Genomic DNA, 24110 nt, shown 5'->3' with positions numbered 1-24110 from the left:
GCAAGAAACTGGTTATTGGTTATAAAAAAGGTATTGAATAATATAAAAGGATAAAAAAAAATCCAAAATGTATGATTTCGACATCTTTCACTCTTTTTGGAGAAATTGTATGGTTGTTAGGTTTTACATGTACATGAATTACAACAATTAGCTCTTAAATCTCCATGACAAGACTCAAGTGTGGTAGTTACATAGGATTTTTATAGTTCCATGTGGTTTTCATTATTTGCATTACCTTAGTCTAGGTAACCTATAACAAACCTTAACACCAAATTGAATCCAGTTAAAGATAAATAATAATGAAAGAACAATTCATTAAATAAAACATGTTTATCATAATATTCCAATTTGACATTTACTGTTGATTATGTGAGGCAGTAAAAATTCTTTCATGAGATTTAACAAGTCAGTTTTGACATCAGGAATGTCTATAATTCTCTTCGATTTGGTGTCCCTCCAGTTATAGTCCAAAACAATAGCTCGTAGTTCTTCTAAATGTAGTGCTTCTGAAAATGGATAATAAGATTTTGTTGTGAAAAAATGAAAATTTGTTTTAAAATATGTTTGACTGAACTGCTTTATTTCCAAAATTATACAAGATATATGCACACCTTGACATTTGAAGATATATATATCTTTGTTCCTAGGGGCAGATCCATTGTTTCAGGTTAGGAGTGCCATTACAGTGGTGTATCCAGAAACTCTGAAAAGGGGGAGGGGAAACTGACCCAAGGGGGTCTGCTCTAATGATTTTATTTTTTTCTACATGTATATAATCAACCAAACTTTTCCTGCATAAGGGGGTGCAAGGAAACTTTTGGTGTTAGAATTAATGAAAAACCAAGATTTCATTGAAAATTTGTTTCCCAGTTCTAATAAGGGTATATGCCTAACATACCTTTCCTTGGATCAGTGCCTAGTTACCAAACATTAACTACAATACTTTAAAGTGTAAGTTTGCGATTTTTTTCAAACTTTGCATATGCATTTGGAACACTATACTGACCAATAAAGATGTTTGTAAGGTTTAAAAGAAAAGAAATTAAATCCACAAAATATTGAATCACAGAAATATCTGTTCCCATAGACCTGTAATTAATTGTACTTCTCTGCTTTTCTGGAGTATTTTCATTCTCCATAACCTTCTTAATTAATTTCAATTCTATTGACAACGGTACAGTTTTTTGGTTTCGCGAAAATGCGTTGATAAAAATATGAATAGAATAAAGCCCACTGTGTGCAAAATTTATACGAAACGTGTTACATGTATGCTTCTAATATTATTCTTCAATGTAATAATGAATTCAGACTGCCAGAATTCTTAAAATGTAATATGGTTGATATGGAAATCCTTTGTTTTTTTTTTACATTTGACTCGCCTATGACAAACCAGGGACCTGTAATTACAGATTTATGGACAAACTTTTGCAATACTTTTATTGGTGATAAAATCATTTAGAATATTTTCTGTACAAAATTCATAATTCCGTTTTTTTTTTTATTTTTAATTTTTTTAAACCATAGTTATGAAAAATAAGTTACATCATAATTTTACAGTAAAGGTATAACATGTTAAAGTAAAAGATATTTAGTTGTACATTTTGATGCTTATCCTGCCGAGAATTAAATACTAAAATTCAAAAATAAGTTTACTACTATTTTTTGAAACAGAAGCAATTTTTATTTATATCAAAATCAATATATAAAAAAGTATAAAATTTGACATAAATTAACCGTTTAAAAAAAGCAATTTTAATTAACATAGTAATCAGTATTGTAAAAATGTATACTAAAATCAGCAAGAAAAATATATCAAATTAGCCCTTCCTCCATTTAATGTACATAAACAAATGAAAATGTCCTATGAAAAGCATTATTTATTGTCAATTTACATGTAACATCCCCTACCAATTTGTTGGTATTTTGATAACAAAGCAAACTTTGAAAATGTTTTAAAACAAATTACCCCTACCCCTCGACCTCCAATATCATTTAAAAGGAAATTTTTCTGCAGATCAAAGCATTTTCCCCCAAGGGATTATCCGATAGTTCGTCTCTGTGAAGTATGGTGTGAGGCAAAACTCTAATTCATTAGCTAATTCTGACATGCTGGTAAACAAAAACACTGTTTAATGTTAGCAGTAACCCATTCTAAAATACACTTAAGTGACAGCTAGCATATTTGGGCAACATCAGTCAATTGTTGTTCATCTAATTATTCGGTCCTAAGATGTATGTAGTATTGGTGGGAGTTTTACAAGTGTTATTTTCCCCGGTCTGAGTCCTTGTGATGTCATAAACATAAAAAATGGCGGACAAAACCGAGACTTTATATGACAGAAAAAAAGCTAATATCTCTGTTATGCCTTTTCTTTGTGTTGTACTACTTTGCACATTTTTTTTAACTATCTGAATCGATTTAACCCTACTTGTAAAAATTATGAACTTACACTTTAAGTGATCATTGTGTCCTATGTACATGTAGTATGTACAAGTATTTCATGACATGACCTGGGTTTTGTTAAATAAGCACACTGACTTAACCAAAGCAAAAAATAACTAAACAATTATACAAAGTTTCAACTTCCAATTCTAAATATTTACATACTTACTCAGTTTTAACAGAGCTAGAATTCTATTAGGTGTCCCAATTCCCAAGTGACAGGCTGTTTTCTTAAGGAACTTTTGCTGATCTTCCAACTTAAAAATATCAAGTTTAATTAAAACATCAAAAAGTTAAAATGCAAAATCAAAACTATTCTTCTGTTGCAAATGGCATAAAATTTTTTAGTTTAAATTTACATCATTATCATTTCCACATGTCTAGAGAAATACATCTAATACTGATATGTAATCAAATTAGTAGTATAGTTTTATCATGCATTTAATCATATGCTAAAACATCCATTTAGTGTGTTGTCAGTGGAGGATCTAGAAATTCGAAAGGGGCCCCTTCTGACTTCCCTAAGGGGGTGGGTCAGTCCAGAGATTTCCATTTTTGTTCTATATAATCAACTAAACTTTTCAAGCATAAGGGGACCTGGTCCCTAATTAAGCCAACAGTTGTAACCTATGCCACTTGGTTTTAAACTTATGTCTTTTGATGGTTATAATATAGTATAGAGCTGCTTGTTGTCTTTCCATCCATATATCACATAATAAATAGTAGTGCAAAACTGAATCATATGTCTGCTCCTAATCCTTTCTCAGTTTTTAAAGATTCAAATTTGGATACATAATATTCTTGATGAATCATATCCCAAAGGTCAAAATATTACATAACTTCTTATTCAAATAATTTGGAATCCAAATTTGGATGTTGAAAGAGAGAGCTTCATCAATTGATAACCAAAGTTTCATGAAAATTACTGAAAGGTAGCATTTTTTTAAATTTATGTTCTGTGTGTGGACAACATTATACCATAAACATGTTCCATCTGTTAAAACATACATAGAAATATACTTAAAAGAGATTTAAATAGTTTTTAAGTACTACATGTTTAGTTTCTCCTCTGTGATTTTTTCTTCTAAATTTTTTTTATTCCAGGTGTTTATTTATTTGTGATAAAAAGGTGTATCATGTATTTAAATGCAGCTGTTTATTAAGACTTTAACAGTGCATCTTCTTGAAAATCATAAAATCTTGAAAGTCAAGAAAAAGTAATAATTTCAGAAAGGATACATCCTGACCAGTAACTTTCAAACAATGTGCTTCAGTCAGCAACAGTATATCACTTGTCAATATATGGTCAATGCATTTTGACTGATCATATAGAACTTTTACAATATACATATAATAGAAACAGTGTGTTTGTAAAAACATATTGTGTGTTACAGAAACTTAAAAGTTTTTTTTTCAAGAGTTTAGAGGTCTCAAGGAGTGAATACACAGGTTTCAATGTACATGTAAATTAAATTAACATACCTTAAAGTGCTTGGCAAACAGCTTGGCACATTTACACTTGTCTGTTTTGAAATCTTTTAACTCTCTAAACCACATAAAACAAGATTTGTTACATTTATATGTAGATACTACAGGAAACTAGGATGTGATGGCCTTAGCTATGGAGTCCCGGTATAAAATGTATATTTTAAGGAGATCACAAAGTGTCACAAACATGTTGCCAAGTTCAAGAGTAATCAAGGGAACCAAGGTTATAGCGGTAATCAAAAAAATGTAATCCAGGGACAAAGACCAGACATGGAAAACAGACATACACAACGAAGAACATAAAGTAACTAAAATCATACATACAAAGTAACAAAAGTAAATGAGCAACTCGGACTCCACTAAAAACTGGGAGCATGGAACAGGTGCACCGGTAGGGTAAGCGTCCTCTGCTTTTCTAGAAACACACGCCGAGTTGCTCATAAAAAGTAAAGTCCGGGGTAGACAAATGAGGAAAGGCAAACTATGACCCGTTGAATAAATCAGTTTTCATGGTGCTGAGGGATACATCATAACGATCCACGAGTTCATGATGACGACCATAAAACTTCTGTAGTGATGACTTCAATCTTGTAGCAACATAACCCTGTTCCAGAAGCCTATTTGTTAGAGTTCTAGCACGATACAAAAAGTCTGCATAGTTTCGCCAAGCTCTGGCATAACGTATGAGTTGTGATATGAACACTCCATACATCAATTTCTAAGTGTAGGTCAAGATGAGGCTGACTTCACAGTGTCTGTAGTATCCTTTATCTCAAGTTCTTCTGGGTAGATGCGATGTATCAAATCCCCGAAATTAGGATTGTTTAAAGATAATACGTCATCTATATAGCGGAAACTGAGATTGAAGGATCTTCAATCAGTTCACGATATTCTTTCTTTCTGATCAAATCAGCTATAAAGTCAGCCTCATGAGAGTGAAGAAATAGGTCAGCAAGTAAAGGGGCACAATTTGTTCCCATTGGAATGCCGACCGTTTATTGAAAAACACGTCCACCACACTGGACAAATATGTTGTCGATTAAAAATTCCAGCATTTTGTAAACATTGTCCTCTGTATATTTGGAAGATGATTTGGAATTATTTCTTACAAAGTATGAAGCATTACCAATTTTTTTAAAATAAATTATCACCTTATGGTGTGTTCAAAAGTAATGTGTTGGGCTATAATTCATATGTTTTCAAATATAAGTAGACAGGTCCTTGAAGTTACAAAAACATACAAGGCTTGATCTTTTCAATCATTATAAAGTAATGTAAAAGTTTCTGCAGGTTAAAGATCATAAACAAAATGTATATAACAGTATAATGTCAAAACTTCAGAAATTAATTTATCTTAATATATTCATATGGTATTCAGGAATAACTTTTGTGGAAATTCTAAAATTGAGGATTTCCTCAAACCCTCACTCACTTCAAATATACACCAACATGATAGTGTATAAGAAGCAGAGGACTTTTTATCTGAAGACCAACAAATTCGATAAATTTAAATTGATGAAATATTTATTTTTATCTGATATTGTGATTTAACTCACTTGTCCAACTATACTGCCCAATCTGATGGAATACTTTACTGACCTTTTCAACTAAATTGTTCTGTCTGATGGAATACTTTACAGACCTGTTCAACTCAACTGCCCTGTCTGATGGAATACTATACTCACCTGATCAACTCAACTGCCCTGTCTGACGAAATACTTTACTCACCTGTTCAACTCAACTGCCCTGTCAGATGGAGTACTTTACTCGTCTGTTCAACTCAACTGTCCTGTGTGATGGTATACTTAACTGATCTGTTCAAATTCTACTGCCCTGTCTGCTGGAATACTTGACTCACCTGTTCAGTTCCACTACCCTGTCTGATTGAATACTTTACTCACCTATTTAACTCCACTGCCCTGACAGCTGACGAACAGATGACCAAAACCATTGGATGACCTGACTTTGACTCGGTCTTTAAAAGCTTACTCCACTTTGGTAGAATTGTTCTGAAGTATGAAGGTGCTGTATGATCTATATCACTGCTTGGGTAGAAGTCATGGGCTAAATAGATAGTACTAGTAATTAAGTGAATATTATGGTAAGTACATGCATTTGAACTCAGTACATCATGTTAAGTTTTTTTTCTTCTAAAATTATGGTAGCAAATATTTGATTTAAGCAGAGGAGTAACTGCTGAATGTTAAATTATCTTTTATTTTTTCAGTCGTTTTGTCTTAAGATTTTTCACTTTTTCATAAAAGTTTTTCTAATAGATAATGTAATGTTATATATCCTTTAAAAATCTGGAATGGCATTTTCATTTCAAATATGATCCTTGCCTTATTAATCAATGTCTGTGTTAATACAAATACATGTGCATGTTTGCGTAATGCCTGTGCCTATGGTTACACAAGTTATTGACAGTATTATTTTCAGCATTTTATGTAAGTGAAAAAACAAAAAAGATCCATTTGTAAACTTTTTTTAGTTATGTCGTCTTTAGAATTTGATCACCCTATTAAGAAAATGTTGTCTTTAGATTTGGCTTCCTGTTTCACAAGTTTTGGTTTTGAGTACTTCTTCAGTACAATATTTTTTTGGATTTAAATCTTCCTTCTTACTGGTTATTTGATTCTAATACTGCTGTTGAGAGTTTACTCCTTGAAACATGTGTACACCATATCAAATTTTGCAAAATATATTATTGGTATTTTTGTATTATCTAAACACTCAATCTAATTAGAGTTAGACATATTAATTGTTCCATTCAGTCACTAATTGTAGGATCTAACAATCCCCAATTCTACTTTCTGTTTTGATAATCTTTCTGATCAGCCAATCAGATTTCATCTTTTATGATTTTGAAAGCACTATTCAGAGGAAAAAAACCTGAGGATTCTGAAAAGGTCATCTGAACAGAAAGTAGAATGAGGTGTTGTTAGATCCTACATGCACTGACTGAATGGAACAATTGGTAGGTCTAATTCTAATTAGATTGCTAAACACTGACATAGTTCACATCATGTACATATACATGTACATTTTTTTCAATTGATGGACAAGATTTTGTTTTTACATTACATTTAATTATCCTCATAGTCTGAAGATCCCAAAATAAAACGTTGTTTTAATTTAGTATTTAAAAACAACTTATGCTTTATCCATACTGTTTCCTTTGACTATGATTTGAAAAAAGTTGGGAATGACATGATGGGAGGCAATTTCATGTTCAACTATGAAACTTCATGGTTGATTAAAATTTAAACATGTATCTAAATTGAATGTTTTCAAACATGTTATAATTCTATAATTTGTAAAACTATGATTTAAGGATTCAAATTTTCAACTTCAAAAGCAAAGTACCCAGCAAAATGTTTCAAATTAGTTTTAAACAATATAAAAGTCATGTCAAATCCAACAGACACAACAAATTTTCCGCAATTACAAAAAATAATTGTTAATTGACAAAACAGATTGCCTTTCCAGTCATGCCAGTATATCATGTACATTGCACCTTATACATAATAATTGCTTGCTATCAATTTTAACACAACATCATAGTATAATTACCAATTCGATACATATTTAAATGTAGTTTCTTTACCTGCATCCAATTTAAGTTCATCCCATTCTACAGTGGAAAGTTTGCCTTTGAAATGCTGTTCTATAGTTTCAATAAATTCCTTTGCAGTGCCTCTGGAGGGTTCTTTATTTTTCAATGCATCTGTTATTCTCTGCAAACAAGAAAGTTAGATATAGTATCATCTATGTTTACATTGCAAACCTGTTGTATATTAAACTTACGTTTGCATCAATTTTATTTAAAAAAAACTTCCGTTTTTTTCTGGATTTATAAAATAGTTCATTTGTATAATTTTACTGTTGCAACAGGGTTGGGTATAATGCACCTGACTGAGTTAAAGTCAAATAGCCCTACAATGAACCCGTTAAGAAGATGGTTTTACATACATATAATAGTGATGGGAAAAAAATCACAATGTATTTGTGCTGCTTTTAATGGGAATGAAATTTTAGTCATACCAATAATGGATTGAAGAAATCTCATATATATCTACCTGGACAATTACAATTAATATGTATTATGGAAATAGAAAACTTAACATTCACCATTGAGACAGCATAGTGACTCTAAAACATAATCATTATTTGCATACATGACCTTAATTTTAAGAATTCTTTAGAACTGGATTGAAATTTACAACTAAACCTTCAAATACAATCTTCATGCACAAGCAGTAGGTGTTTTAACCACAAGCCCCCAGTCTAAACAGGGTGAATATTACATGCAAGTTACTTTTCTTTTCTTTTTCTTCTTCTTTTTTACCACCTGATCTTCATTACTTTCATCATTTGCTTTTCTTTTCTTTCCCTTTTCAACAACACCTTCATTTTCACTACTATCAGAGTCCAACCCTTCTAAAAAAAATATTTCTGATGACTAGGTATATTCAAAAAAAAATTCTCAACTGTTATATTCATAAGTATGGAGAGTCAGCGACGTCCTCTATTATGTAGATGTCCCAAGATATGAATGGGTTAAAAAAAGTGATGTATTTTAAATGATAAAGAGTTTAAACAAACACTTATAATGCATATACAAACTAGACAAAACTAGACAAAGGGATGCCCTGACACTCAATTTTAACACAGCTACCACATAATGTTTGGTTGTCAAAATTCATTTATCAGAAGATTGTTGTGTCTGAGAGACGCCTTAGATGCCCTTCCATGTATTTTCCGACATATATAAAAGTATAAAAGATATATACATATATAGAATGGCAACAATTTTATGATCAGAGAAAGAAGTAAAAAATGTCCTGATTTGATAGTATTGATCTACAGTAACAAACACTAAATCTAATGATGATCCAATCTTGTGTGTAGGAACTTCCACTAATTGTTTATAACCTTCATGATTATTCAAAAGTAGTTACTACCTATCTCACATTGTATATACTGTAGAAGGAGATATCCAGAATAGACATGTACCCTGTTCCCTCAAAATGGTGACAAAATGACTAAGTCCAGCTATCCATGAAGATGTCAAATATTGATAGAAATCAAAACCCTGATAATGTGCACATCTTCAATCCATATATAATCATTCTGCAAAGTATCAACTTCCTAACCTAAATACTGGAGGAGGAGTTATCCGGAATACACATGTACCCTATTCGCAAACAGACAGACAGACAGACAGCCTGAGGGTAAAAGAATATGCCCCCAACTGAACATTACGAGGGCATAAAAAAGGTATATTTTAATCTAAATGAATGATACATTAAAATATACCTTTTTCGTATGTGCATTATAAGTCTTTGCTTATACCCCATATTGTTTACCCTATATTGTATACCATATACGTGTACAGTATCACATCCCAAGACCTATACCACACTCCTTCAAAGACCATACTTAAGTATAGTTAAAATATATGGTATAATGAATATGGCATGAAAAAATCTGTATCACGTGGTGTCAGTTGTCAATCTATATCACCCTGCAAGCCATTGGCCCTTGGGTGATATAAGAATCTCGGATTGATACTGCATGTGATACAGATTTTGACATGTAATAAACAGTATATATTCCCCTTCTTGTATACAATTTTAACATGCTTTAAATAATGTTAAATAGTTAGGTCATCTAATGCACACGAAATAATACCAAAACATATATGTACACTCAAGTAGAAGGTTATTATTTGATTTTAAACATGCTTTTTTCTACAACAAAAAGATTTCATGTTCAAAATATTTAAAGTATAAAAAATAAGATTATTTTCAGTGAAGCTCAGACTGGTAGACAATTTTAAGTTAAAATATGTACATTGTACCACAACATAACTAAAGTGTTTTCAGGGAAACATTTAAAAATATCCATAAAAACAAGATATTGTGAAAGTACCATATTTGATCATCAGCAGGTGATTTTGTGGGGTGCTAATTTTGCTAGAATATCAACATAAATGCCACAAAATGTCAACTCATGGCTTTATTTTAAGAACTGAGTGCACCATTTAGTATTTACAAAAATTAGAAAGGCAAACATTTATCATACACCTATTAGCTTCATATTCGCAAAAATTTACACCCTTCAAATTAACCCACCATATGGATTTATTGTTCATACATGTAGGGTACCAATTTTTGTGGGTTTTTTTGTAGGCGGAACTAATACATAAATTTATGAATCTAATGAATGTCAACTGCTGACCATCGGTTTAGGGGTATCAACCTTCAACACTGTTGACTTGTTCTTGCAACATACATGTGTACTTACTTTTGAAGGCTGTTTACTAGCTTGTTCAAGCTAAATTGACAAAAAAATGACCATGCCATTGATGCATATTTTTGTGTAAATCAACTGTGAAATGTGATATGTGAAGAATAACCAACTTCTTGTGTCAAAAACAATGTTCTTTTATGCCAATTGATTTTAATTGTACAATAATGTAATCTCAGTTTTAAGATTATTAAAATTATTAAGTGTATTTTTTTTTAAATTACTGTGAAAGTACTATTGTCTGTGGGGTACAAATTTTCGTGGTTTTCATGGGTAGGCCAAACCACGAAATTTGGTTCCTCGTGAAAAGGAGAATCCCTTTCACATGTATACTGAAAACCTCAAAACCACGAATTCAAGAATCCACGAAAGTTGGTTTCCACGAATTAAAGTACCATCACAGTAGTGATATAAAGGACTTTTCTTCTAGATAAAATATTGCTGCTGGTTTTGGCAGCTATATTACTCATATTTTCATTGTTAAATTAAAACATAATTTTTTTTCATTTTCTGATAACAGATTAACTATTCATTTACAATGTAAATGTGTTGCATCATTTAACATTGGTTATGCATATACAGGACATTGTATAACAACATGTAATTCATATTCAATAACAGTACTGCAATTGAAACAAGTCTTTAAAAAATTTCTAATTTTTCATATCTACCAGTTTCTATTCTAAGGTTGGGGGAACTCCACATCTTAAACAAACAAAAATACTTCCATGTTTAATACAAGAAATGTTTTTTTAAATATGTCTCTGTACAAAATTCTTGCTTATACAATTTATACATTCTAAATTTACTACCATCAGCAAATGAGCTAACTCTTAAACACTAGTCTCTCAAACAAATTTTCAAACATATCTTTCTCCAGTTGTTTGACAATATTTTTGTGCATTATATTTATTCCAAATATACAATATTATTCATAATTATACTGTTTTAACATACATGTATCCATTACTTTATAGCCCTTTTTTTAAAATTACATTTTCATATAGACCATTTAAAAACTTTAAAATTTATTCTATATTGGTCCATTTTAAAAAAAAATACATGTTCATTGCTAAACATATGGGGGTTTCTAACCCATATCCTCAGCTTTGGCACCAGTTCATGGAATGTATTTACCAACTCCCATGAAAAATCTCATGGCCCTGTTTTGAACAGCATTAATACATATGTGGACAAACTGATATTATTAGTTTTATGATTATGTTTTCCATTATATTTCATTTCTTTGAATTTGATCTATTCTAGTACAATGGTTTGAGTTTTTACACAATCAATTTCAGATTGCATTTACTTCACATTGTGCCAAAAATCTATACTTCACTGATTAATATTGGTTAAATTATATTTAGGGGTTGGATGTCCTAAATTTTTCCCTCGTGAGTAGTATTTTATGTTAGTAAAAATACTTCGAGTTTTGTTCAGTATTTCAATTTGGAATTAGAAGGCCAGGATGTATATAATTGAAAGCAGTATAACCAGCAGATAAGGTATTTATGATGTTAATTTTTCCATAAACTTACTTTTTATTTTTCGAACTGGCACTTTGCAAGTTAAAGCTTTTTGAATTTCAAAGTTTTATCTCACTCTTTTTTATTACATCAATTTTGAATATCATTGAGTCAGTTTAATTGATTTGATGCTAAAGTACCTTGTTTACAGTGAATATTTATAATAAACTTTAATGTACTATTATAGTTAACTGTGGGTATTACTAAGAATATTTATCTTAAATAATTCATGAAGTGTTCTTAAGTGAACATTCATAAGCAAGAGAATCTCGCTCTTAAATGCATAGATATTCATTTAAAAATTCATCATTCTGACACTTGAGAAACTTTTGTCCAAGCAAAACGCTACATCGGGCTATATTAAAGCTCCAGAAATAATAAAAATGTGGGCTCGACAAAACTTTTACAGATGTCTATGTTATTTTTAAGTTTTTCATTTACCAAAAAACCTTATGTCGTCAGTATATCACTGGAACTTCCCTAAGTATAGTCCAAATGTTATTCCTATAAGATCATTCAATATCTCTTTATAACCAGTAAATATGATTCTTGCAATTATTCAGCTCAATAATAATCTTTTATTTCTGCAAACAGAATTGAGATTTAGTCTTCATATCAAGTGAAGATTTTTAGGCCTTGAAAGATATTAAGTAATAAATTTGCATTTAGGAAATTTAGTTCTGGCAGTAATGTGTCAAGAATAATAAAATGTGTTAAGCATGTTCCATTTAACACATTTATCAGTCAATTTCTCCATCCTTTCATCAGTAGTTTTCCATTAATAACAGGAAGGGAAGGGCAGTGATTTTAACCAAGTAAAATTGTCAGGAAAATTCAAATCGATAAAAGTGTCGTTCTTGGAAATCTTATGTTCATCAAGGAAATTATTTTTTTAAGCTGAAATTAGTTTATATAAGTACATTGTATAATAAATAATTACTTACAATAGTTTTTTTTTTGGACAGTTTTAAAAAATTAGGAAAAAGGTGAAATTGAACAAAATTTGTGTTTGTGTGTGAATTGGGTCAGAAGTATGGATTGACATTCAACATTGTTGAAAAAGGAACCGGACACTTTTGCTTCAGACTTCACTCACACTTTAGGCCATATTGCCACCCTCATATAAAGCTTCAGAAATAGTAAAAATGCAGACTGGACGAAATGCTTATGGTGTAGTACCACTATTTTCGGGACCAGTCATCTGCACATACAAGAAAGTAGTTCGTAAACTGAAAGCTAAATGAATCAACAGTACTCTTAAGACTTTGTTTTCTTTATTCAGTGTAAGTTCAAAAAAATTCTGAACAAAAACTCTAGGCCCCATGATAGAATGTATGGCTAAATTTCAAAACAAGTAATTTCTACACCTGCCTATTTTCACTTAACCATTCTTTCTAAGAAGGCACATAAGGTATGTTGGTATTTTTATGAGAGTTAAGGTAAAGGGTGATCATCATAATAAAACCCCTCCAGCAGCATCTGTACTGATGTAAAATTTGCTTTTAGCCTTATAAAAAGCTGTATTTAACATAAAAAGTAAAGGGGACCAGAAATAGTGGTATGACACCTTTGAAAGACATAAAGTTTTTTTTTTTTTTAAAAGCTACTTCCAATTGGAAGGATCTTGATACAACCCTGCAATCTACACCTAACTCAGAACAGTTCTTCAGATAATTTAATGAATATTTGGAATGCCCTTTGCCACCCCCCCCCCCCCCCCACTTATTACTGATGAAAAAATCCTAAAAAGTTGGCAAAACAATAATTGATATCTAAATTTGTTGCAGAGGGAACCTGATGCTCTGGACTTCGCTGGCACTTAAGGCCATATATACCAAGTTTACCCAACTCGGGAGGTCAAAATGTTACTTGTCCAATCGAGGTACAATGCTCAGGTTATTTTCACAAATAAATTCAGATATTTTACTTTCCACTTCTGCATATTATGTCATATTTTTGTCTTTAATTATTAAACCAGTAAATAAAAATCAGATATCAAATATCTGCTGTTGTCATACCGTACTCCTGGTGCAGAGATTAAACAAAAATTGGGGGCCATATGAGATACAATACAATTCCACTTAACAGAGAGAAATATGCCAGTATTGGATTTATTGATAAAAATATACACGTAGTATTTGACAAAAATGACTATATAAAATCTATTTTCTAAAAGAGACATATTTGTAAGTGGGAATTTTCACACTTTGTTTTTTAGGGAAAATTATTTCAAAATGGTGTTTATCTTATTGCAATTCCTATTCAAATAATTATTTGATTGAAAAATGATTTAAGATTGAAATCATTAAGAAGTTTTTTTTTATCACTCAAAATTGATATACTATAAGGTGATCTCTATCATTTCATTATCAAAACTTGCTAATTTTTAAATAATAAATACTCACACATTTTCAAAATATTTTATTTACATATACAATTTTTGAGCGTCTTATTTTTCATTAGAATCTATTCCAACTCTGAAAATTTAATCAATTTTACATTTGAACAACTTTCACAAACTCAACCAAAAACATATACCACTAAAAACTGTAAAACAAAACTGGAATTATTTGTCAAACAATGTAAATATATTATTTACAAAATAATGCATGACGGCAGAACCCTAGAACAGTTAGACATATCACTCAGCAGAATAAATGGTAACAGTATATCAACTATATGGCTAGGAGGGGACTTTAGGTCACATCGATTGGACAATACCATCACATATAACAGGTAAAAAATGCTAAACAACATCAGCAGCTCTTGGATATTACTACAAACCATAATCTAAACCAAATAACAGATAAAACAACACGTAACGATAGAATTCTCGATCTTATCTTCGTTAACAATCCAACATGCATAAACAAAATAAGTACATTACCTCCAATAGGTCTGGCAGACCATGACATTGTCTATGTGGAAGTGGACATATGGCTGAAAAGAATACGTGAAACACCTAGAAAAGTACTAAAATTCAATAAAGTAAACTGGGAAAATGTCAGGTCAGACCTAATAAACACCCTAGACAAAATTATAACAAATTACACCGTAAGTGATGTAGACTCGCTACTAAAATATATAGATATAAATGTACCACAAAATGTTGACATATGACCATCGATTACCTTGGATAACCAACTCTATAAGGAAACTGATCAACAAAATAATAAAATGTACAAAAAAACGAAAAGAAAATCCGAAGAAATTCCAACAACTGAAACAATCAGTACAGAAAGAACTACGCAAAGCTTATTGGGACTCTACTGAACAAATTATATATGACTTGCCAATAAACGAGGCAGACCAACACACAAAACAAGAATCATCACAACAAGAAATTATTTTCTTTTATGAAAAGCATCAGAGGTGATAAATCTGGAATAGCACCACTGAAAAGGGAAGGGATCCTAGTCACAGATACATCTGAAAAGCTGACATCCTTAACAAACACTTTCAATCAGTCTTCATTAAAGAACCACCTACAAATATACCAGATAAAGGACAAAGTCCTCACCCATTAATACCAGAAATACAAATAACCACCAACGGAGTTGAAAAACTGTTACAAAAGCTGAATCCACACAAAGCATGCGGCCCAGACAACATAAATGGGAGAGTTCTTAAATAATTGAAGTCAGAAATAGCACCAATCTTTACCCTCATTTTCCAAAAGTCACTAACAACAGGCGTAATGCCAAACGACTGGATACATGTAAAGGTAGCCCCAGTATATAAAAAAGGAGAAAAATACAAACCAGAAAATTATAGACCAATCTCATTAACCTGTATATCATGCAAATGAATGGAGAAGAAGAAGCTTCCAAAGCATCCAGTTCATATTGCTCCTTTTTTTTCATTTTGGAGACATCTGTAAATAATTAAATATCCTAAATTAGCTTTATCTTGTCCATTATGAACTTCTTTATTGTTAAATATTGAATATCTATTCATTTCCATTGACTTTTTTCAAGTCAAATGTTTTTAAGATGAGGGAAGAAATGTTTGATATTTTAATTTGTCAAATCCTCATAAAATGTTCATGTTTTGTTAATCAGGTTTCCAAAACTTTTTTCTGTGTCATAAGAATATAAGATGGTCATGTCATTGTTGTTTGGGAATATTTGCAGACGATAAATCAATATTGATTGGTTCCATCATTTAAAAATACAAAATATTATTATGTTATACAGAGGTTTTCGAATAGACGTATTTAAGCTTGTGGATGCCATTGGCGAAAATAATACATTTTCCCCTTGTTTTTGTACTGAAAGAGTAATCACAAGGAAACCAAGGTTCTAGTGGTAATCAAAAGAATGTAATCCAGGGGTAAAGACCTGACATGGAAAACAGATATACAAAACAAAGAGCATAGAGTAATAAAAGAATTCTCCAGCAACTTGAAGATTAATGACATCATAATTTAAATTATATTGTTTAATTGATGTCAAAAGGTCATTCGGAGACAAATCTGGGGTCATTCGGAGCAAAATGACAAGTGTGAATTCATGTATAGTTGGAAATATTCTATGTTGAGCTTAAAACTTAGAATTAACATGGTATGCTGGCATATTAATTAGTGTTATTGTTATGTGTGGAAACAGTCATGTTTCAGCGTCGGCAATCTCTGACCTCTGACCCAAGCACGTGCAATCAGTCGATACAATAGTAGTTTCGGCCATACTACTATCTCGGACAACGTCATTTCGTCCACAGTATATTTCGTCCACACATTTAAAAATATTGTCCTCTGTTTTAAATATTAAGTAAAATAAAGATGGGTATAAATAATCAAAGTACTGAAGTACAGAACCAATGAAGCCTTCATAGTTTGCTCTGTTTCTTACTGCACATTCACATTTCTAATCATAAAAAAAAGGATTGTAATACTTTAAACCAGAGAAATTAATATTTTTACTATTATACAGCTCCAATTTCTCCCTTAGTCATACAAGGACAAAGACTCTAGAGTTACACCACTGTTGAATCCTGTGTTTCTGTGTCAAAGCATGTAAATTTGCCATTTTTGCTGTCTAATTACTTTCAAAATGAATTATCAGACCAGAGCATCAACATAGTAGTTCACCCAAAACCAAGGTTCTTTCACATCTACTATATAGAGTTTCTAACAGAGTCATAAAATGGAGCAGTCCTGAGAGAGGCAAAAAGGGTATTCAAGACTGTGATAGAAACAATCTGTATTTTCATTTCATTCAAACAACTTGTATCTTTTAGTACTAATGGACCCCAGATAACTAGCAAGTCCCATCCTTATTAAATGCAATGCTGTCAAAATATTCTAAATAAACAAAAACTGAAGACTTTTGGTATATAACATTTTTACTACCTATTCTAAACTTTGAAAAAAAACAAGGACAACAACAGTTTTCAACCTGTTGTTAATTGTAAATATGAGTATATGTATTAAGATGACTAACAATGATATGAATACATCAATGGAAACTAGGTTTTTGTACTGTTTACAAGTAACACACTGTAAACAAGTTCTATCTTTAAAAAAGATAGCCAACACAGGAGAATTTGTTCTTTTTACTTATAATTGTCTACATTTCATTCTGAAAATAACTGCGTCGGAAAAAGAATACATGTTACAAGTATTTGTTGGTACATATATGTATGTATAACATGTAATAATAATTATAAACTGATCCAAAAAGTTCAAACATTCTTAAGTTTGTAAGATGAATATAATCATGCATTACACAGCAAAAAAGGGTAAATTATCAGAACTATGAGCTCACGATAGATTCATCAACTAATCGAGTACAAAGAACATATCAAAAATTTTGTACATCAATAATATAAAAAAATAACAGGATTAATACAGAAGTTTTGACATGATGCTCGTCTGTTAAGATACATGCGGGGTGACGCGAAAGTACTGTACTAACGGGTTGATTGGCAGGGAAAAAAAGATTCATTTTCCCTTCAATATTAAAATATATAAAACTTTGTCTTTCAAATACTATTTTCAGCTATTTTAAGTCTACATCTAAAAATTGTCAGGCAAAATAAAGAAAATATTTAGATTTGTCATGATGCTGAACTGGAGAAATCCACGATGGTGGGATGACGCGAGGGTACTAGCGGGGGCTACAGATACAGAGAAAATATCCACTCTTTCCCTCAAGATAATCAAAACTTGTTCGCAAACAGTATCTGTAGTGAAAGAATTGTGTCTACATTAGGGAGGGCTTTCGTGCAGTAACCCACCTTACTTAATCTTTTTCCCGTTTGCCATCCCCTTCAGCTTCAGAAACTTTTCTTCTACGGTCACTTGGGATATTCATACACATGAGATGGCCGGTGACTGTAACAATATTTCACCACGTAATCAACAGTCCGAAGAAACAAGTCATTAAATAGTGCGTAAATATTACACAGATTTCTAAATAAAATGGAAGATGCGAAATTTCCCTCGCATGTTATTTGATTAATATCAATTTCGTGGTTATTTTTACTCCTTTCCATTTCACATTTCACTCTTTTCCATTCATAATGGTACTGATCGCAGATGCACGTGAGTGATACTGTAAATTATGATATTTGGCAAGATTTTCATGTGATGCCTGTAGGTCAATTTCAGCCACTGTCGTGGCTTCATTGACAAAAATTGATTAAATAAGAAAATTAATCATTAAAGGAAAAACCGTATAATAATAGATATTGAGCAGATTGATTATCCCTAATATCATTTATGTCTTTGATCAACATTAACAAATAATTAATGAATTGTTATAAACGGTTTATTCTGGCTATTCCAACATTCTAAAATTAAAGTTCAAGCACTAATCAAAAGTTCACAAGTTTACTCTAGATGCAAAAGATGAGAAGCAGCGTCAGCAAACTGGACTGGTGTGAGTTCCTGGTTCTGTAGACGAGTCTTTCGTGTTGTCAGTCTGGAGTCGATCTATCGGTAATTGCATTTCCTTGGGACATGTTTACCATCGGCTTGGTACTGGAGCAAGGTGCAGGCATGAACGGCTTCTTCGTGCTTTAGTAGTTTCACCATGTTGAAGATGTTAGGATGCGGAGCTTTCACCAGTTTCTTTAGTATCCCGTGTCAGCCCTCAAGATGGTTGGTAGTCCTTGGTCCCTCTGTTGCATGGTGATTCCACAGGTCACGGTTGCCCTCTATCCAGTAACTGGTAACGTAGTCAGTAAACGGAAGTGTTGATGTCGGTGTCTTCGATGTCCTCTAGTGCATGGAACCAAAGTCTTCAACTGTGTCGGGTGACAATAACGGCAGTACAGCAGCACGTCTTACTAGGGTACGGATGTCGTCGTTGTCCTTGTAGGGTACCAATGTTTTTGTGCGTTCCTCCAGATGCATTGGGTATAGTGAAAGAAGCAGCCTTTGATATTGATTCCTAAAATAGACAAACAAAACATACATTAAAGTTTATTGCTAGATAAATTTAAAGTCATAATATTTACATTTATTAAAACAGTGACCTCTGATACATTAGTTTTTTATGAATTCTGAAACATGCTATAAAGATATAACAAACGAAAAATATTATCATACCTGGTAAAACTTGGGTTGCTGCATTTCTGATGGCTACTTCGTAGTCAAGAAAGAGTGTGCTTGATTGGAGTCTGATGCTGAAGTTCTGGCAAGCGTCTAGTTACCCCAAGGAACATTCATACCAAGTTTGGTTCTAATTTATCAAGTAGTTTCAGAAGAGAAGAGTTTTATGTAATTCTAAACGACGACGGCGATGACGGACGCCAAATGATGGCAATAGCTCACATGGCCTCTGACCATGTTAACCTTTTTTTTTTATTCTGTGGTTATTTAAGTGTTACTCAACATGTAGCACACGGTGGCCGTAGATCAAGAATGATAAATCAATTAATTGCAGGTGGGAATGTTCTTGTTGTTTATTTAAGTAATTACCTTTTTAAATAATCACCACGTGTCGTAGGTAAAGAACATGAATTTCCACATTCATTTTAGTTATATGTAAATGAGATATGAGACTTTAAATATATTGTATTTTCTCTCTTTTGTGAAACATGATTTTTTAAATGTTTTGTTAAACTTGTTCGTTTGCTTGTTTTTTTTTTTAATTTCATATTTTTTTTTATTTTGATTTTTTATAGGTAACTTTAACAATATATTCAGGAACACATTCGTATATTCATACATACACATTCATTCATACACTAAAATTCATATATTCAAACATAAAACAGTACTAAACTTTCTACACATCAATCCTACATATGGGTAAGACAGCACTAATATTTTTAAAGCACATTGCATTATAAGAAAAGCAATCTACAGCACACGCAACACAAGCATGTAGTAATAAAGTCAACAATTTTCATTTCGCTGGTCGTCAACCCCCTAGAGATGACCCACTATCTTCAGAAGTTGATTGTTGACATATCATTCTCCATGTACTTATCCCACGTCTCCTGGAGCTTGGTTTGGAGTCTGGTGTATTGTGGGGCAAGGTCTCGGTGCAGGTCTTCTGCTGTTGGAACACACATCAGGATGGTACCAGCATTGTGGCATTTTTAAACCACTGTCTTGTCATGTACTATGTCAGCATTCGTAGGTTGTCTGAGTTGGCACGGTCTATATGGTTGTTGAATGCGTTCTCGATGTGAGCAGGTGGCAAGAAAGGCAGAGCCATGAGCTGCTTGACGTACTTGTACAATGTCTGATGCTGACGGTATAAGACCACACTGTTGAACATGATGCCAAACAGCTTGATTCCAATGGAACACACACCCTTTAATTGGAACACCAGGAAACTGTTGTTTCACAGAAAGCCACGCTCCTACATAAGACATACATCGCGAATATTCAATATTGAAGTATTTCTTATCATTTTATAATAAACGATATGTAATAAATATAAACAATGTGAATTGCTGATAGGTTGGTCTGGTAACATATCATGTGGCAAGTCAGGATCAACATTGATGGACCTAGAAAGAAAACATAACCCATATAATTAGATCATTTACCTCCTTTTTATTTTTTCCTTATAATGATAAAATAATATAATAATAATAAAAAAGTAATATAATAATAAGAAGAATAATATGATAATCAACAACTTATTTCTTTATTATTAATTCATATATATTCATCATACATATACATATTGAAATTTAAATATTTTTAATTGAAAAATTCTTAAAATTATAAATGATAAGATTATATGACATCAAAAATAATGTTTGTTATTTTCATACTGCCATGTTAACCAATATTCATATACTCACACTTCTTGTGGTTCAGAATCATGGTCAGCTATTCTGTTGGAAATGTCAAAAGAACCATCTAATGACATGTCTGGGTCGTCAGGTACCTCTTCTGGTGCTGTGTTAGATTCTGCTTGTGCTGGGTTGGGTTCTGCTGGTGCTTCTGGTTGCGCCTAGTTCCATTCTTCACATGGTGCACATATGAAGTTCAGACTATCACCATGCTTTGTCTGATTGTAAGTCTGGAGTGTGATACCTGTAGAAGAAAATTGATTTCATTTCTTTCCATCCCCTAAGTAAGTCTAAAAAGTTATAAAAAATGTTAAGGAACCCATAAAGTCAAAAATTTAGATCAAAGTAATGAATAAATCACAATAACAATGGCCTGTTGTCTAATCCATTTGCTCTATATCAATAAAATGTAAAGAAATGAAAATAACCAGAAATACTATACAAATCAGGGGCTGCTCTGGCTTCCTAAATTCTATCGCCAGAAAAATTGCCAGCTGACATTTTTTGTCACCAGCTTTCAGAAATTAGAGCCAAAGGGTGCCAAGAAAATCATACTTTAAAAAAAAATGTATAAGTCTACTGATGAATTATTTTTGTCAATTCACCAAAGAGTAATTAAGGGAACCAAGGTTATAGCGGTAATCAAAAGAATGTAATCCAAGGACAAAGACCAGACATGGAAAACAGACATACACAACAAAGAACATAAAGTAACTAGAATCAAACATACAAAGTAACAAAAGTAAATGAGCAACTTGGACTCCACTAAAAACTTGGAGCATGGACCAGGTGCACCGGTAGGGTAAGCGTCCATCAAAATAACCTCTCCATTCATGACATACATGTACCCAAGATTCACTCTTGATGTATGTATAAAGGAGGTTTTTTGCTGTAGTCTGTCACTTTCATATGCATAAAATAATAAAGTACTACTCCAGAAACAGGCATTTTACTTCTATCAAAGACTTTATTACTATTCTAATATAGTCATTAATTTTAAAACCTGTTCACCTTTGTCTTTTATGGTCTAATTTATCTAATACAATTTTTTTTAACAAACTTGATTCTTTTTTTTCAAGTGATAAACTTCTGTCAACTACATTTTGTACCATGGACCAGTAACGGTGTCCCTGTTTAATTATTTTGCTATTTGAATTTCCTTAATTAGATTTTGGGAATCCCCAGTCTGTTTCTGAATGTATTACATGGTAATACAGGGCTGTGAAACTTGTGTGTAGCCACGTGCACATGGCCTGGCTTAAACTGTTTACCTTTGACCAGATGATGAGTTTTGATTGGCTCAATAATATATGTACATTTGATTGACACCTCCCATTAGGATATAGACAGTCACAGTTGCCTGGTCTAATTACCTTTAATTGCCTTCAGAGGTAAATTGGTCATAGTCAATTAACTCTGACCAGGTGTCAACACAAAATTAGAGAAAATATCCGTTGCTGATAAACTTCCTGTCAATTTTAATATACAAAACCTAGGCGCCAAGAAAATTGCCAACTGGCTATTTTTGTCGCCAGATAAAATAAAAAATCGCAAATTGCAACACCGGCGAAGCCTAGTGCAACCCCTGCAAATGAACCTAAAATTATATCAATAAAAATAAAACTCAAACATACCTGTGCCACAAAGTCTGTGCTGACAATTATCACACATGTCACAAGACACTGCATGCTGTCGAGGACAAATCTCTTTGTTGCACAAAATACATAAGTACACCGGCATAGTTTTGGCAAATAATGAGAACTCTCCATATTATAACGTCTTTATATACTGAAAAGGACAACTTCAAAGCACCAAGCTGTGAAATGTGAATTTCTTTGATATTTCTAATTGCTTTTTCGATTACATTTCTCGAAACTTTCAAGTAAGTTATTTTTTTCAATTTAATTTCTCAATATGTTTAATTTATGTTTAATTAGTTTAACAAATGTTAATTCGATTAAATTTTTTAATCATGACAAATTAACAACTATAACGTTCTTGATCTTAAAAAAAAAAATCATTTATATATTAAACAAACAACCAAGCCATGCTTGTTTATTCAATTAATTTAACTGCGAAACTGATTAATTGCATGCAGAAACTTAATTATTTGGCATTTTATTTCTTGGAAATACTTTCCTTTCCTCATTTGTACTTCTTGTTAAATACTCATTTTCTTTATGCATATGCATGTATAAGAGACAAAAAATCGGTATTGATTTCAAATGCAAATTTTTAATGAAAACCATGACTTGTTTTTTTTTTTTTTTAATTTTTTTATAATAAACCCACTTTTTTTTTATTTATTTATTTTCCTATATTATACATTTTATATAAACCCTCATACACAGAAATCTTCATTGTTCAACACATTTCATATTGAGGCGAAACAACTCACTTTAGACGTTTAGTACGCGAAACAACCCGAGGCGAACAGGAATGCAGGGGAAATGACTCAGTACCATTCAAAACTGCTGGTCATTTTGACAAATGACTTCATTACAAATGTTCTCTAGGTAATTAACAAATCTTAAGGATTTTTATCGCGCGGTAGGTTAAATGTCTTGTTATATGTAAATAAATGACATAAAATATTTTAAAACACAAGTTTTGATAATTCACATTTGCGTTGGCTTTCAGTGTGTCAGATGCTAGAGGTTAGGATGGCACCAAGTCGGAAAATAGCTTACCAGACAACCTCTAGCATTGCTGGAGCAACTAGAAAGCCAATCAGTTCAGTACAAAGAAAGTAAGATATTAATAAATACACTTAGTTATACATTGTAAAGAGATTGAATCAGTGAATTCCTTCTTAAAATTAAGTAAACAATCGTTTCAAATGTCACAGAGCCACAATAGTGTTTAAATTCACCAGGAATCGGGTTTTCTTGTTTCTCCCACCACTCATCGTCCAAATCGTCGGCCATGTTGGTTGATCAGTTTCGGATATAGAATCATTAAACTATTCTTTGCTTTTATCTTGGTATTTACATATTATCATACCCAATGTTTAATTAAATGAAAAAAAAATCATTATACTAGTGTTCAATAGTGTCAAGCCAAATAATAAGACAAACGAA

The 24110-nt window shown here is 31.9% G+C and overlaps 1 protein-coding gene across 3 annotated transcripts; it reads right to left on the bottom strand.

The window, feature by feature from the left end:
- Nucleotides 1–315: 315 nt before the first annotated feature.
- On the bottom strand, nt 316–23996 carry LOC148613507 (protein CMSS1-like). Of its 3 annotated transcripts, none has more exons than XM_088586829.1 (7): nt 23903–23996; nt 8250–8371; nt 7539–7668; nt 5833–5995; nt 3926–3989; nt 2613–2700; nt 316–506 (listed from the first exon to the last, which is right to left on the bottom strand). In XM_088586829.1, the coding sequence occupies exons 1-7, from the start codon at nt 23955–23957 to the stop codon at nt 334–336; spliced, it is 795 nt and encodes a 264-aa protein (XP_088442955.1). In that variant the 5' UTR covers nt 23958–23996; the 3' UTR covers nt 316–333. The 3 variants fall into 3 exon arrangements, with proteins under 3 accessions (XP_088442955.1, XP_088442956.1, XP_088442957.1); XM_088586830.1 differs by having other exon boundaries at nt 8250–8368; nt 23903–23972; XM_088586831.1 differs by lacking the exon at nt 23903–23996 and adding an exon at nt 14660–14702.
- Between the last annotated feature and the right edge of the window lie 114 nt (nt 23997–24110).

The sequence above is a fragment of the Perna viridis genome, chromosome 6, assembly GCF_037379345.1.
Source record: "Perna viridis isolate PV_CMFRI_1.1 ecotype Kerala chromosome 6, ASM3737934v1, whole genome shotgun sequence".
In the NCBI taxonomy this organism is placed as follows: Eukaryota; Metazoa; Mollusca; class Bivalvia; order Mytilida; family Mytilidae; genus Perna; species Perna viridis.
Note: the sequence above shows the minus strand (reverse complement) of the source record. Positions and strands in the feature narration are given on the sequence as shown.

What these genes read in the sequence shown, in the direction of transcription:
- LOC148613507 (XM_088586829.1), bottom strand. Translation starts at nt 23,957, where the DNA reads ATGGCCGACGATTTGGACGATGAGTGGTGGGAGAAACAAGAAAACCCG. An exon ending in TGAACTTAAATTGGATGCAG is followed by an intron (nt 5,996 to 7,538) that starts GTAAAGAAACTA and finishes CTATCTATTTAG; the next exon opens with CCCATGACTTCTACCCAAGC. An exon ending in TGTTTGCCAAGCACTTTAAG is followed by an intron (nt 2,701 to 3,925) that starts GTATGTTAATTT and finishes GATATTTTTAAG; the next exon opens with TTGGAAGATCAGCAAAAGTT.